This window comes from Silurus aristotelis (assembly GCF_946808225.1).
Source record: "Silurus aristotelis genome assembly, chromosome: 1".
NCBI classification, from domain to species: domain Eukaryota; kingdom Metazoa; phylum Chordata; class Actinopteri; order Siluriformes; family Siluridae; genus Silurus; species Silurus aristotelis.
This window is the reverse complement of record NC_139574.1, coordinates 43,414,149-43,430,252: the sequence shown is the minus strand read 5'-3', so window position 1 is coordinate 43,430,252 and position 16,104 is coordinate 43,414,149. Positions and strand designations below refer to the sequence as shown.

The 16,104-nt window shown below is 43.5% G+C and overlaps 1 protein-coding gene and 1 long non-coding RNA gene across 10 annotated transcripts in view; both read left to right on the top strand.

Annotated features, from left to right (window-relative positions):
- The window catches only part of cobl (cordon-bleu WH2 repeat protein), a 35,340-nt gene that overhangs the window by 8,011 nt on the left and 11,225 nt on the right, over nucleotides 1–16,104 (top strand). Inside the window, exons 1-9 of one of the 9 annotated variants that reach the window (XM_083557382.1) lie at nucleotides 3,548–3,700; nucleotides 4,928–5,116; nucleotides 6,907–7,117; nucleotides 8,784–9,012; nucleotides 10,219–10,263; nucleotides 11,537–11,628; nucleotides 11,835–11,888; nucleotides 12,740–12,934; nucleotides 15,586–16,054. In XM_083557382.1, coding sequence (XP_083413508.1) covers nucleotides 3,648–3,700; nucleotides 4,928–5,116; nucleotides 6,907–7,117; nucleotides 8,784–9,012; nucleotides 10,219–10,263; nucleotides 11,537–11,628; nucleotides 11,835–11,888; nucleotides 12,740–12,934; nucleotides 15,586–16,054 — 1,537 coding nt within the window. In that variant the 5' untranslated portion in view covers nucleotides 3,548–3,647. Of the gene's footprint in view, nucleotides 1–3,547; nucleotides 3,701–4,927; nucleotides 5,117–6,906; nucleotides 7,118–8,783; nucleotides 9,013–10,218; nucleotides 10,264–11,536; nucleotides 11,629–11,834; nucleotides 11,889–12,739; nucleotides 12,935–15,585; nucleotides 16,055–16,104 lie in introns of those variants that run through there. The other 8 variants (XM_083557387.1, XM_083557381.1, XM_083557384.1 and 5 more) reach the window with 8 other exon arrangements.
- On the top strand, nucleotides 6,179–6,684 carry LOC310734953. Its single transcript, XR_014536176.1, has 2 exons — nucleotides 6,179–6,219; nucleotides 6,507–6,684. It is a non-coding gene; the product is annotated as an uncharacterized lncRNA (long non-coding RNA).

Sequence of the window (16,104 nt, the reverse complement as noted above, 5' to 3'; positions counted from 1 at the left end):
TGAAACGTGCGAGACTTCACTTCCCAACAAGTTCATTATAGCTGATTTGTGGGAACGGACTTAAAGGTCGTATATCAGTACCCGATTTTACTAACACCCTTGTGGCTGAACGTCCGTTATTAATTTTGTCCGTTAGATGCCTATTCCTCAGCCTTCGTGTGATTCATGACTCATTTCTTCCACTTTTCCATTTTTATCCTTCTTCCATTCTGGTGAGAGAAAAAAAGTCCCCCCAAGAACCAATGAATCATTCTGTGGTTTTTACAGTTTGTCCTGCTGACAAAAAAAAAGAAACGTGTATAATAGCGGTATTAATGGGGCTCAAATAAAGCTGCCATTGTTTGTTACTTGGCCCTCCATGTACTGGTCAGCGTTTACGCTCCAGTTGCACGATGAGGTCTTCTGAATTTGATTCGTGTCCGTTTATTCGAGTTCCGATCTTCATAGATAAACACTAGCAGGAGGCCTCAGACCTTGAAGAGCTCAGTGAAGTAGCTCAGGTGTAGGATGCCACATTCCACCACAGGAAATTGTGGATTTTGTCACCTACACCCTTAGGCCCAATATCTGCCTTAGGCTGAGGTCACATTCCACTGACTTCCATTCATATTCATGTGACTGCCGGAGTCCAGGTGACACATTTAAGTGTTCAGGTTTGGTCAACTTTCAAAGATTCAGCGTTTCGAATCGGTGCGGCGGAACAAAACGTTAACGACGGAAAAGTGACATAATTTGTGACCAGTATTTGATACGTAGAACGATTTCTCGTCGCTAAACCGATCTCCGCCTTCAGGAAGAGGGTGGACTCTGCAGAAATCTGAGGGGTGCGGAATCGAGATTGTGTGGATTGTTCTCCGACAGCCATCATACGCGAGTTGCCGAAAGCTTTTTCGGGGGTCGAGCTCGTTGAAGGTCTTCCTTATCTCTCTAATCTCTAAAGCCACTCAAAACACCTTGAACGACTCTTCGCAGCATCGGCGTACACCAAATGTACGTCATGTCTAACGCCTTTTGGGGCAGAATTTCGCGTTCGTTCACACTCGCTGTCTGCGGCGAAATCGCAGAAGTGGTAACGCACACGGTCTCAATACCGCACCAGTTACGGCATCAGTCTCAAATCTTTTTCATTTGAGCTACGCAGTTTTAAGCAAACTTTTTTCATGAAGTAAGTGTTCGTGTTTTGTGTCTCACATTTATAAAAAAGCTGCAATCTGATCTAGCGAGACTGGTCATTTTGGTTTTACCTCCCGCTTCGCAAATATGACATTTGAGAGAACAATACAGCTTTGAACGAGTGAATGTCGAAAGATTAGCATCAAAGAAGCAGCTCGGATTTCAAGTTAAAGCATTCGATTGCTGGGAAATTCGATTCGTTTATTTTTTTTCCCCCCAAATTAACGAACGAAGCAACTCACAAATCTACTGTTTATTCGCTACGTGGACGTGACGCGATTCTTTTCTTGTTTTGAGTTTAAGGCGGTGGTTGTGGTGGTGGTGGTGGTTTTGGGGGGGGTTTGGGGTAAAGGTGCGTGCAACCTTATCCCCCTACGTGTACACTCGCAGGCAGAAAGTCGAGAGGTCTGTGAACTTGCATTTGTAGAAAACAGGCAGCTTTGTTTTTGTGCAGCGTGAAGCGTAGCCAAATGACCGCTCCAAATCCTCCGGCTCTTTCTTTCAACCTTTTTGTGTTGTTGAAAGTGTTATTAGGACACGCTGTCATTCCAGTTCCTGCTGTGATCTTTTTCTTTACAAAAGATCTAGCAGGCTGTGTGTGTGTGTGTGTGTGTGTGTGTGTTGCGTAGTAACATGGCTACGCATCCAATGGGTGGCTAAATAATGTAAGATATTAAATGTTGGAATTTTTTTTGATTGATACAAATTTATTTGTCACGTAATATTTCAACACAATATGGACGAACGTTGTGAGCACGTGACCATAAGATTGACGTGAATCTTTTTGCCTTGCCTTTGTTTTGAGTTTATATCCCGAATGCTAGATTTATAGCAGTGACTAGCATATCCACCTGTGTCCTGTGGGGGCGCTGCTGTAAAATAGCTAAATGTTTTGTTTATGTGCGGTTTAAGTACGTTGGTGCGTTCTAAATGACAGATTTCCCAAAATGATATCCTATTCTTAAAACGAGAAATATCCCAATATATCGCCTTGCTTACAGTATCACAACACACCGTATCGCAACCCCTGTGTCGCGATTTTGGGCTGCTTTTGATTAGCATTTTGCTAATGCTAAAACTGTAAAGGAATACAGCATGATACCTGTTTTTTTATTCAAACATTCTGGAGTTGCTCGACCGTTCCTTATTTGATTGTTTATGACAAGGTTGAATTAGATGCGGAAGGTCATAAAACGGTCAAAGGACAACTTTTCTAAGGCTATAGCAGGTCAGGATCATGGATTTGCATACGTCCTGGTCAACTCACCCTTTCCGAGTGGACGAATTTGCAGGTTGGTGGAATGAGCAGACAACCATAATCACTAATCCCTTAATCAGGTTAGACTTCCAGTACAGAGCTGCCTGGATTTATAAGCTATAGCTGAGACGGTAACTTAGCCTGAGGTCGCCCAAATAACAGGGGACGCACCGATAAACGATACGAGTCGCATTCGTCACATTCAAATCCCGATTAGTACTGGGTTCCTTCACATTCTGGAAAAGTATGAAAGAGTATGGAATTTGATTTGAGTGATTTTCAGGTCCGGATAAAACAAAAGGCTACGTCTACACTGATCCGGATACGTTTAAAAAAGTCAAAAAAACGCTTCGCGTCAACTCTTTCCTCTTCGGTTGTTTCCCGGAAGTCTGTGGAAACGCCTGGAAACGCTCCAAAGCTTCCAGCAGTTATTCAGTAAAATAATAGCGAACATCAGAGGTTGCAGTGTGATGCATGTTGCAATTTAAAGTCATTATTTTCTCTTGGAAATCTTTAGGGAAGTCTGCAGATTTGAGTCTGGAAAATTTTGAAATGAAAAATGTGTTGGAACCCTGATTATAATCGCCACTCTGGAAGCTACGGAGACGTGATGAGCGTAGACACCCCCCCCCACCCCCCCCCCCCCCCACCCCCGAGTGTCCTAAAAAGCAAGCAGTGTAACTAAAAGGCAAGAGCAGATGCATTAGTAACCCGGTCGCTGTGTGTTTTGGGAGTGCCAGCTGGGAAGCTGAGAGTTTCCTGCTCTCCCACAGGACTTGGCACGAACCTAAAAGGTTCTTTGTTGGCGATGGCGCGTTATTCGACCAGACACCGAGATCGGGACAAGAGCACTTTCAGAACGTCTTAGCCTGTCGACAACTGGAGGTGTGGCGATCGTGACTCCGACTCGCCCAACTGTGTTCCGTATTAAATATACAGTAGACTTAATGTGTTTCTAGATTTATAACAGTATTCATACTTCCCAGAGTTTCTGTACACTGAAATGACTCTGCCTGGAGCTGTTACCTATTCAGCTGATCCGACTTCTGATTGCATAAGTGAATGACACAACAAGGTTACAGCGTAGGGGAATATTAATAATTAGCAGGCCGAGTTCAAGGTCTACACTCCATGGCACATTCACACGTTTTCCAGCTCGCGGCCGAACAGCGGAGACGTCTTTCTGAATTACTCTTGACTTTTTCCGCACTCCTAAATGCCATCGAATGCGGACGCTCTTTCGGAAAGCGATGACTTTTCAGCCGATACGTGAGTCCGACTTTTCCAGTTCTCTGTCTGAGCGAAAGCCAGCACTTTATCACGTGAAGGGCGAATGTTTGTCAGACTTACTTGTGCGCGAACAACTAGGAGCTCGGAATATAGATTGCGGACGATTTGCTCTTTCGAGGTCTCGAGTGCGATCGTGGCGGTGGTGTGATGAAGCGAGAAACCCTAGGATGTTGAAAATCTCTTCCGATGTCTATAGTTTTTCGCTAGAATCAAGAACAAATTCCCTCCACGTTTCTGCCCGATCGCATGTGTTAGAGACCCAATTAACCGGGTAGAGGTAGCTAACATATTGCCATAGCATGTAAAATGGTACTGAACTTTATTACAACAATCGTTTTCAATGCTCTAAACTTTATAACGGCCTTTTTAAACATGACTGTTTGGAAATGATAACGATTCCTTTTGTAATATGAACTGAAGTTACTAAATGCTTTAGAAGTATTGTTTATTGTTTGTTTGTTAGTTTTTTTTTTAGCTGTTATCTTAATGCATTAATGCAACATTAACGAGATGAGGCGCACAGTTTCACGCGTCAAATTAAACAGCGTGTTGCGTCACTGATTCGCCTCTAGAGGCCACTCTCGTACTGTATAACACAACCCCGAAAAACTATCGATACAGATTTTTGCCGATAGCTCCAGCAATCAACTATCAGCGCCGATTAAACGGCAAAACCGATGAATCGTTTGTCCTCTAAACATAATTATGTACCGAATAAAAGCAGTTGGTTCTTAAACCTCCTGCATGCTGGAATACGCTAATAAAAAAAAAAACCCATCTATTATCCTATTTAAAGTTTGGGTTCTGGGTTTTGCACCCAAAAAAGACATTGCTGTACCCTGGATGTTGCATAACCATGTCTCGTGGCGTAATTTATCGCGCAACGAATCGTGACTAATTGCATGGGACCGGTAGGTGGTGTTTATATGAAGATAAAAAGATATGGAGATACTCCAGGTGATATCAAGCTTGTCAGTTTGGATCTGCAGATAAGTGCGACTCGTTAAAATACCTGTGTGGTGACGTGGAGTGAAACTGTGCTCATATCAGTGTGATAAAGATTGGAACGAGTTAAAGGTCTATACCATTAGAGGTGGTATGTGTACAGATACCACGTTTACAGCTGATTAACCCTCAATAAAGCGCTGGTCCTTGTCAAACGCTCACGTGGATTTCTCATTTGTTTCATCTTTTTGTGTCATGCAGGAGGAAAATGAAGGCCCATGCGCCTCCTCCACCCTCAGCTCCTCAGCCCGCCCCTCGCAAGATCTTCCGCAATGCCGTCCCCGATGGAGGAGCGGCCACAGACACCAAGGAAAACGTGCCACGGAGCACCGTGGACCTTCAGATCATGCTGCCTAATGGTTACGAGACCCTGGTCCCCATAGATGGGAGGTAATTTGGTTTTCTTCGAAACTCCTTACCCCATTGACAGTTCTGGGGGAATGAGGTTTTTTTTGGAAAATCCACACTTTCCTTTCTTCTTGAACTTGTTTTTGTTAGGCCACTCATGAAAGGGTTATGAGACCAAACATCACTCTTAGATAGATCTGTACCTCTTCTGGCCCAAACTCCCCCAACAGCAAGAGCAATCAGGACCAACCGCATCAATCACTGCTGTAACATGACATTTTCCCTTCACTTGAACTAGGAGACCCAAACCTGTTCCAGCTCCATGAAGATACGCTTTCCATGGGGTTGGAAGATGCGAAAGATCTCCTGCTATAGAGAGATATAGAACAACTACGGGAGGAATGCGAACGCTGACGGCACCCCAGACCGCCTCACCTTCTCGACTTCATCGCTGATCCATCGCCGGACCATCGACAAAAGTGTTAGCGTGAACGATAGCTTGACGCCCCTCCTCACTTCTTCTGTTTGTCTTTTGGATGTACTAAGTGATGAAATAAAAACAGTTTGGTTGCCGTTGCTGTGTAATCCTCAGCTCAGATCCCTCAAGGTTTAAAAGCAGAGATCAGCAGCGATAAAGACGCCATAAATCCACCGATGCGCTATTTTATTATTCTGGGTTTTTATCAGGAGAACATAAACATTTAATTGCCTGAGCACGTGAAGAGATGCAGCACATTTGGGTTTAGTGTGTTGAGGTTTGGGATTAGTGTAGTTTGGTTTGAGGTTAGTGTAGTTTAGATTGGGTTTAGTAATGATTAGTTTGAGGTTAGTGTAGTTTGGTTTGGGTTTAGTATGATTTATATTGGGTTTACGTTGGTGTAGTTGGGTTTAGTGTGCTTTGATTTGGGTCTAGTTGGTGTGGTTTGGTTTTAGTGCAGTTTGGTTTGGGTTTAGTGTAGTTTAGTTTGTTCATTTGAGTTTAGTGTAGTTTAGTCTGGTTTAGTTGGGTTTAGTGTAGTTTAGTTTGGTTTAGTGTGGTTTGTTCAGTTGGGGTTAGTGTAGTTTAGTTTGGTTCAGTTGGGTTTAGTGTGTTTGTTCAGTTGGGTTTAGTTTAGTTTGGTTTAGTTGGGTTTAGTGTAGTTTAGGTTGGGTTTAGTGTAGTTTAGGTTGGTTTAGTTTGGTTTAGTGTGGTTTAGTTGGGTTTTGTGTGGTTTAGTTTGGTTTAGTGTAGTTTAGGTTGGGTTTAGTGTAGTTTAGGTTGGTTTAGTTTGGTTTAGTGTGGTTTAGTTGGGTTTAGTGTAGTTTAGGTTGGGTTTAGTGTAGTTTAGGTTGGTTTAGTGTGGTTTAGTTGGGTTTTGTGTGGTTTAGTTTGGTTTAGTAGGGTTTAGTGTAGTTTGTTCAGTTGGGTTTAGTGTAGTTTAGTTGGGTTTAGTGTAGTTTAGTTGGGTTTAGTGTAGTTTAGTTTAGTGTGGTTTGATGGGGTTAGTTGTGTTGTTAGTAATTCGGCTTTTTGCATTTAGGTTTTTTAAAGTGCAAATTGTGCGTGAAAAAAAGAAATCGCACATACCCCCCCTGCTATTTCTCTCTCTCTCTCTCTCTCTCTCTCTCTCTCTCTCTCTCTCTCTCTCTCTCTCTCTCTCTTTTTTCTCTCTCGATCTCTCTTAGTCTCTTCAGTGTCACATGGTGTAATTACACCTCTTTCTGTTGCCACTAAAGACTTGTAACTCTAGCCTTCCTTTGCCCTCCTCTCTCTCTCTCTCTCTCTCTCTCTTTCTCTCTCTCTCTCTCTCTCTCTCTCTCTCTCTCTCTCTCTCTCTCTCTCTCTGTGCTAGGAAAGCTCTGATGGACGTGTTGGTGGACTTATGCGCTCAGTATCACCTGAATCCAGCAGAACACACTCTGGAGCTGGCGACACCGGAGGGCCAAGCCGTGCCCTTCAAGCCCAACACGGTGTTGGGAACGCTTCACGTCAGCCGCGCCCTCGTCAAGGAGAAAACAGTAGAGGAGCGAGTACCTAGGAGACCTGCCCCCAAAGTGCCAGAGGTGAGGGGCGTTTTATACACCATATCATTCCAGTGTCTTGTAAACGCTTTGTGTTCTGTAGTGCTGAAGATACGTAATTAAACCTCGATACGTACGTGATCCTGACCCCAAGTACCGCATTACAGTTTTAGTAAATATCCCGACTGCCCCCCAGATTGTTTAACTAGCGCTAGTTGTTCGCGGGTCAGTTTATTTTTTCACGCCGATAACATCCGAATCCTGATCCATAACCGGACATGATTATTCCCAGCTTTTTTGGTCTTCACACTTTTCTTTTTTTTGTTATTAAGGCATAGCTTTGAAGAAACTCGAGGTCGTTCCAGGAAGTACGGGGGATTGAAACCGGGGTCATGTGACACTTTCATTGCGCTCCAGTCAAGCGTGGGTCTTCTGTTCGCACCAGAAATAAATGACGGGGTTTCACAAGAATGGGTGGAGTGAAAACGTACACGATCGGATGTTTCGCTTTTGTTTTCTATTTAAATGTATATATATATGAATATTCATGACCCGTACTTCCATTGAAGTCCATTTCCAGTTTCAAGGCAAACGAATACTTAAGAAAATATATCAAAAATACAAAAGTATTTGGACACCTGACTCGTTTGTGTAGGACATCATCTGAATTTTCAGACCCAGACCTCGTTCCAGCCAGCATGACCACGGGTTGCAACAGGGGGAAGATCTTAAGTGGCCTCTTATCGAGCTCTAAACCCAAGCGAAACACCTTTGGGTTGAATGTAAACGCCGACTTCGCCCGAGGCTTCCTCACGTTCTCACCTACTACAGTACCTTAACTTTACTAACACCCTTGTATGTGAATGAATCTCCACAAATCTTGAGGAACATCTCCTGAAAGAGAGTGGAGCTCATTATGAGAGCAACCATGGAATTTAATGTTTATAGCACAGAAGAACAGTGTTATGGTCAGATGTCCACTAACTCTTGGATACACATTTTATTAAAGGTTTCCTGACTTGGAAAAATGTTTGTAAATGGGAAAGTCATGTGTCCAAATACTTTTGTCCTTATATTCTATCATTCCCAGCACACTGAGCTGATTTTTTCTTTTTTTTTATTGAAAACCCAAATTGTGTTGTTTTGCCTTTAAAACCAGCTCAGCAGGGGGCGCCAGCTGCTCCCAAACACACTCGAGCCTCAAGGCTCCGTGGCCTCTGTCTCTCTGTCTCTCCGTCTCGAGTGTCCCTTTTTCTCTCTCTCTCTCTCTCTCTCTCTTTTTCTCCCGCTGGAGTCTCCTTCTGAGGTGCGGTGAATTTTTAATGCCAGTCTTACCTTTAGTTACCATGCATTATTGCTGTCTCTTTGATGTTTCTCTCTCTCTCTCTCTCTCTCTCTCTCTCTCTCTCTCTCTCTCTCTCTCTCTCTCTCTCTCTTTCTCTCTCTCTCTCTCTCTTCTCTGACCTTTGACCTCGACTGTTGTCAATCTGCTGCTTCTTGCTATGAAGTTTTGATAATAGTGTTCATATATACAACATTCCATTCTATATGTATCTTAAGGGTGTAATAATAAAACCTGGATCTATAAATATCTATAAATACGAAAGATTGTGTTTTTGTCGTTGCTGCAATCACGCGTGATCTTCCTGAGGAGGTTTGAGGTTCTCGTTGAGGAACCCGCTCTCTGTCTTTTTGTTTTCTGGTGCAGAAGACCGTGCGGCTGGTGGTGAATTATCACCGCGGTCAGAAGACGGTGGTGCGCGTGAACCCCCTCGTCCCCCTGCGCGGCCTCGTGCCCGCCATCTGCCAGAAGTGTGAGTTCAACCCTGCGCGTGTTCTTCTCCTGCAGGACGCCGTCAGCCAACACGAGCTGGACCTCAGCAAGTCCCTCACCCAGCTCGACCTCCGCGAGCTCTACGTGCTCGACCAGACACTGGGTACACACACACACACACACACACACACACACACACACATATTTCAATTTTGGTATTAATCATTTAATGAAGCGTAGGACAGAGAGACAGAAAGAAGAACATACGGCAGACTGATGGACAGACTGAAAGACATAAAAATGATAAATAGAAAGAAGGACAGAATGGTAGATGGTTAGACAGACAGATCGAATAATAGATGATAGATTAAGAGACATAATGTATGTATATATGTATGTAGATAGATAGATAGACAGACAGACAGAGAGATAGATAGATAGATAGATAGATAGATAGATAGATAGATAGATAGATAGATAGATAGATAGATAGATAGATAGATAGATAGACAGACAGAGAGGTAGACAGACAGACAGACAGACAGATAGACAGATAGATAGATAGATAGATAGAGAGAGAGAGAGAGAGAGAGAGAGAGAGAGAGAGAGAGAGAGAGAGAGAGAGAGAGAGAGAGAGAGATAGAAGAAAACAAAGGCAGGCAGAAGAGCAGGCAAAATCAAAATGATAGACAGAAAAATAAGAAGAAAAATAGAATGATAAATACAGACAGAATCATAGATTGAGGAACATATGGACAGAATGATAGATAGATAGATAGATAGATAGATAGATAGATAGATAGATAGATAGATAGATAGATAGATAGATAGATAGATAGATAGATAGACGGACAAAATGATGGACAGAAAACTAGACAGACAGGCAGATGGATAGATAAACAAACGAAAGAACGGAACAATAAAATAGAAGATACATAGTTGGAAAAAATAACCAGACATCTTACATCTGGACATCAGACTTAAGGACAGAATAAGAGATGGATAGACATATGGATAGAATGATAGTCAGGCAGATGGACAGAAGGGAATGATAGATAGTTTGACAGACAGAAAGAAAAAATAAGCAGATGGATATCATACATCTGGACATCAGACAGAAGGACAGAATGCTAGATGGATAGAATGATAATCAGACAGAAGGACGATAGACTGAATGATATACAGACTGGATGACAGACGGAATGGCTAGTCAGACCCAAGGACAGAAAGATAGATGGGTAGACAGACAGACAGAATGACAGACAAAAGAATAAAGGGATAAGACTGTGGATGATCTCAGACTTTTGTATTTGTCTGTTCACTGGTATAACGTAACTAAGCGCCACATCGGTGTCATTTCTATTCCCAGTTCTCCAGTCTAAAATGGTCTCGGCTCCTGTCCTTAACTTCTCAGGTATCAGTGTCTGGGTGTAGCTGCTGCTGCTGCTGCTTTCTGTGTGTTCGATTCGTTTGAGCGTGTGATTAACATCGCCTTGGCTTTTCTTGTGTTGCTCATGAAATTTGCTGTAGGACCCGAGTAGTGCTTTAGAATATGCGGATTAGTAATTAAATTACTAATTACTAAAGTGCCATTTGTGGTTTCTGACATTAATAACATGCAAATTAACCTCAGGCTCTGTATTGAGCCCGTCCTTGTTGCTATAATTCTGTTTACATGAATTTTTTAGTCTACTATCAACACTTTTCCAGCTCCACCACATCTTAAGAACAATTTGAAAGGTCCCAAACTCCATCGAAAATTTTATATTTATCTCTTAACATATGAGTCCTGTATTTGGTGCATGTATACTTTTACAGTTTAATGAATATACATTCCGTCTTTTTTAACTCGAGCTCTTTGGGATATAAATGAAACTTTACCTCCAATGTTTTTTTACATTCGCCTCAAGTGAACTCTCTGTTATTGAACAAAATATTAAAACACAGATTGGGGTGAGAGCGTGATCCATTAAGATTAGGCTGGTCTGCAGCGCCATCTACTGGAAGAGCACAACCTCAACCTAATCAAAGCTAATGTTGCTAGAGGTCGTCTATGTAGGGAACCAAATCCAACGAATTGACGTCGAATTTAACAAATAACCCTGAGAACTTGGAGAAAACCCTCACGATCGTGCAAAGGCGTAGACGTTGAACCCGGGACTCCAATAACGAGGAGCCTGGAGTTTTTAGACCCAGTCTGATACCTTCTTGTCCACGTGTACCAGTGTCCAGTGATGGTAACACGGGTAGTCCCTGAGTTACGATGGCGCAGCATTTGTTGGGTCTTAACAGCATCGTAGGGTCTGAATCCAGCAGAACAAGAAAGGCTCTGCAGGTCCGTCTTCATAAAAACACTGCAGGGGACCGGTTCAAAAATGTCACGAGCAACCATCAAAGATTGAAGTTCGCAAGAAGTTTCTAGGAAAATGTGCCCAGTGGTGGTGCCGTGACCAATATGACCCTAGTAAACTACAGTATTGCTAAGATTGGTGTCTCAGTTGTGGTCTGACATGCACGAGTTGAAAAGGGGAAGATGGCCGTGCGAGAGCGGTGTTTTTTTTACGCGATTATCTCCTTGTGAAAGATAATAAAAGCGAATCTCGCCAGCGAAGAAAAGTAAAGCATTCCAGCTTTGCTAGTGTTTGCGAGCGTTTTCGATACAGTCGGTGACACTGTTTATCTTTCAGCAGAGTCCCTCAACTCTGATGCTCAAAGTGCCAGTGAAGGCAAGAAGAAGGGATTTCTCAGTTTGTTCAACTTCCCTCGGAGGAAATCGAAGGTAAGCAGATGTCCGCTTGCGTTGTCTTTCGGCAGCACTTACGTGTGTATATCTGGGATATGAATTCAGACGCTATCAGTACCGATTATTTGTTTGTTTTTTTATGTACTTTGGTACTACGGTTTAAAGAAATCACTGAAAAAAACTGTATGTAGAAATGTATGTGGAAGCTGTTTTTTTCTATTTTTTTGCGCTCCCTGTTTCAGACAGAAGAGTTCTCTGATGACAGGGGAATGCAAAACACACACACTAACATCGACGTAAGTACTAACCCGCGTGTGTCTCTGAACTCTTAACACTAACACACCTCGCGATCTTTGCTATTCTGGGAACATTTTTGGGTTCGGACGCTCGCGTTGAGATCCTTTCGCCACCAGAGGGCAGCAATCACGCATGATTTGTTGGTTTGGAAGTCGGAACGTGATGTAATTGGTGTTTGTTTAAAGACCATGATTTGGGTGTCATCGTGTGCTCCTTGACGATTCCAACGAATCTGCTTTGATACGATTGAGGTTTAAACGATTAAATAATTTAACGACGCCACTGATTTTGCTATAGGTATGGGTTTTTTTTTTTGTACACACCAGTGTAAAATTCTAATGATTGGATTGAATAAGCTGAAATGAATCACAAAAAATCTGAAGATTTTATCTTGAAAAAGCAGATCTTTCATAGTTCTTCATGCTTGGTTTGAGTCAAAATTTCGTCCAAAGACACCGTGCGTGGTGCCATCTTGTGGTTTCCTCCCGAAGGCTACGTCGGGTCACGTTGTGTCCTCACACACCTTTTCGCACGTGATTACTCTGTGGATGCTGGAGCATAAAACCTGAAGAGAAGTGAAAGCCTCTTGTGAAGAGACTTCAGGACGTAGCACTTGACTTTTAACATTTAGTCCCGCCTTCAGACTCGCTATGTGTAAAGCAGCCGTTGCATTACACTCACCTCTGTTGACCCCTATACACACACACACACACACACACACACACAAACACGTGCGAACACACACGCGCACACGGTCGGCCACAAATCAGTGTGCAGGCATGTTTGTGCATGTTTGAGAATTGTGTGTGTGTGTGTGTGTGTGTGTGTGTGTGTGTGTGTCTTCCCTCAGGGTCTGTCGGCGGTCAGCAGTGTGTGTGCTGAGGCTCGTCCCAACACTTTGGGCCAATCGCAATCAGTCATGAACCTCTCGAGGCTTTCTCCCAAAACCCAGCCGAAGAAACGCCGTGCTCCGGCTCCGCCCCCGGCCCCGCCCCATTCTTCATTTCCCATACCCGTGCAGACGCAAAGTGCACCGGTGGTACAGGTGAGAGTGCACACACACACACACACACACACACACACACACACACACACACACACACACATACACACAAAACACACACATATACATATACATATGGTAACTGCTTCTTTAGTATCCAACCAAGTGCAAAAGTTTTCACCCCCCATATAGACTCTTGATAGGGAAATACGTTCTAGAAATAAACCTCACGCTGGTATCAAAAAGTTTCGAGACTACTTTTGTAACACTCTAACAAATGGCAGCACAAGGCTGCACGCACAGTCACAGGGAGCGCCGATTTTCTTTTAGTTTGCCCGCGTTTCTGATGCCTGGTTCGGGAGGCCCGACCCTCCACTCGCTTTACACCCTCTATTCGATGACACAGGGTTTGCAGTGAAGCGTTAGCAGCGTGTTGGTGCCTGCCCTCGTGTAATCAGAGCGCAGTCACATGAGGACAGCTGCTGCCTCCGAGCTTATTTTAGACCCCTCACTCACACTCACACTCCGAATGACCCACTGATCATCACGTGCATCAGATTCATAATGTTCTCAATGGATTCCAGGTCCATTAAAGAGGCACGAAGCAAATAAGCACAAAAGCCAAGGGATGGAAGATGTTGAAGATCTTACTTTACACCTTTTTAGTTGAAGGAGCACGAATCGCCACAAAATCTAGTGGAGAGCATGAATCTCTAATCAAAATGTTCCCAGAAGAGTGGAGTTTATTAGAACAGCGAATGGGAATCTTGTGTAAAATAGGATGTTCAAAAAAATGGTGTATGTGACATGTGATTAGTGTCTGTTGCAGTTCCCATAGTTACCACTAGTAGGAGTAATAAAGGGGTCAATGAGTGCAACGTCTACAAAGGTGGACAAATCTGTAGAACTGCCGCTTTCAGCTGGTCAAAATTAGAGTTTGAAAAGAACTTGAGAAGGTTTATGGCAGAAATATTGTTTCCCTGGTGACTTGAAAGGGCTTCATACTGAGGAGGTTCTTGGAAATCCTTGGCGTCCAGAAGGATCCCGTTCGAAATTCCCCTGACACAACAAGAACCTCGTAGGTTTCGCTTTTGCTCGCAGGCCATGAAGACTCTATCAAACTAACCACACAACGATACAACGAAGCCAAGTAACACATATTCATCCCATTGTGATCACAGTGGTATATTCCTGCTGTTTTTGAGGCCTCTGGCCTTCTTTAAATATTCTTTTGAAGGTTCTGCGTTTGTGGATAAGCAGATCTTCAGCGGCAGGTCGGTTTTTATCTCCTTCACTGAGTTCCACTGCCTTTTTTTTATTATTTATTTTTTTTTTTATCTCTGCCCAAAGCGTTTATTTCTATATCATCTGGTAGCCATATTTAATGTGTTTCCATCGATTATAAAGCGTCATCAGGAGATTGGATGTCTCCATCCATTATAGATGAACTCATAACCTGGTAAACCCGGGTCAGCGTGGATTTTAAAACACAAAAATCAATTTCAATCAAAAGGAGGAAAAATGCTATACGTTATCTGCGAATTTTGCTAACATTTTACCGAAAGTCTAACCTACTGGGTTTAGCGATATAATGTCAAATTCGCGAACAATTACGATATTACCGTGGACGATATATATATATCTCTCAAAACTTTGTTGCTCCTTAAAACTTTGTTGCCTCCTACTTTCATGTTCTGCTCTGCTGCATTGTCTTCCCTCCCAAATCCCTTTTTTTTCATCCCCCTCCCCTCTTTCCTTTCTTTTCGTTGCTGTAGATGTAGTAGTTTGGGGTGAAGGGTGTGTGTGTGTGTGTGTGTGTGTGTGTGTGTGTGTGTGTGTGTGTGTGTGTGCATCTACTGTGAAGGTGCTGCTGGTGAGGGTGGGGGTTGGGGTACATGAAGTTCAGCCTGACCTTTACCCTAGAAAAAAGAGCCCTCCAATAGCAGGAGCGAAGAAGGAGATGTTTTTACATTTCCAACTCTCCAGTCGCTGGAAGAATCATCTAATGGTGGACAATGTGCAGTCGGAATGGCAGAGCCGAACCATACTGTTCGGTTGTCCTGTTTGGGGTGCCCTGTTACCGAGTACACCTACGACCAACATTGTGTCACTGCATGGGTTCAGATCCAGGAGGCCATTCCTGCAAATCTCCCCACCCTCGGTATCTCCGTAAGGCCCGATGTTGATCGAGCGATTTATCGGTTTGCACGTATTCTAGCAGTCGAAAAAACAGACAAAACGAGCGTCATTTTTCAAGGGCATTATTACTATTATAACGACATATATTCATATTCATTTAAAGTCTAACCATTAACTTACAAATACATGTGGTTGCTGGGTGAATCCAACAAATAATCAGGCGACGTTAATAATTAGAGGTCGACACGTTTTTCCGAAAGCTAGGTCGGCTCGTGTTCGCCGATAACCGATTAATCAACCGTTTTAAAAAAGTGATACTTGATAATGAAAATATGCTAAATAAAATAAAAATGTATATATCAAATAGAGCGCTCTCCGTGCAGCGCGCAGTCTCTCGGGTATAAACAAACCGCACATTTGTCTCTGACATTGTTCAGAGGGCTGTTGAGGGACCAAATGTGGGGGCTGTCGTTTGGGGACCCCTAGTATCTACCATGTGATAAATGGATAAAGAATTTGTACAATCTGTTCTCCTGCTTTGTTATCTTTTCCAGACAAAACCAAGCTCGTCAAGCCAGCTCAAGAAGCGGAAAGCCCCAACTCCCACACCCACCGTACAACAGACTGTTGACCCCACTGTACAACACATTGTACACCCCACCATACACCCCACCACCTCTTTACCAACCCTCGCCGTGACCCGGGTACTCTGCACCACAGCGGTGTCTGACGATTCCATGTCTGACCTCAGTCACAGCATCGAAGATTCCGAACCGGCCGCCTCCATCTGCAGCAGCTCCAGCAGTGACGACGCCGCCGAATCCAGCAGCCTGGCTGAGGATACCGTGGCCGAGCCAGTGACCGAGACAGCGATGCGCTCGAAATACAAAGTGGAACCGGTTCCACAACCGAACCAGCAGCCTGCACGCAGAAGCTCGGCGAAGCGAGAACCCGAAGACACGGAATCTTCGGCACTGGAGCTGAAGATGGAGGAAGCGGAGGACAGTTGTCACAGTGCGATGGGTTTGTAAATAGAATTTCTATTCAAATGAAAGTTTGATCAATTACCACTA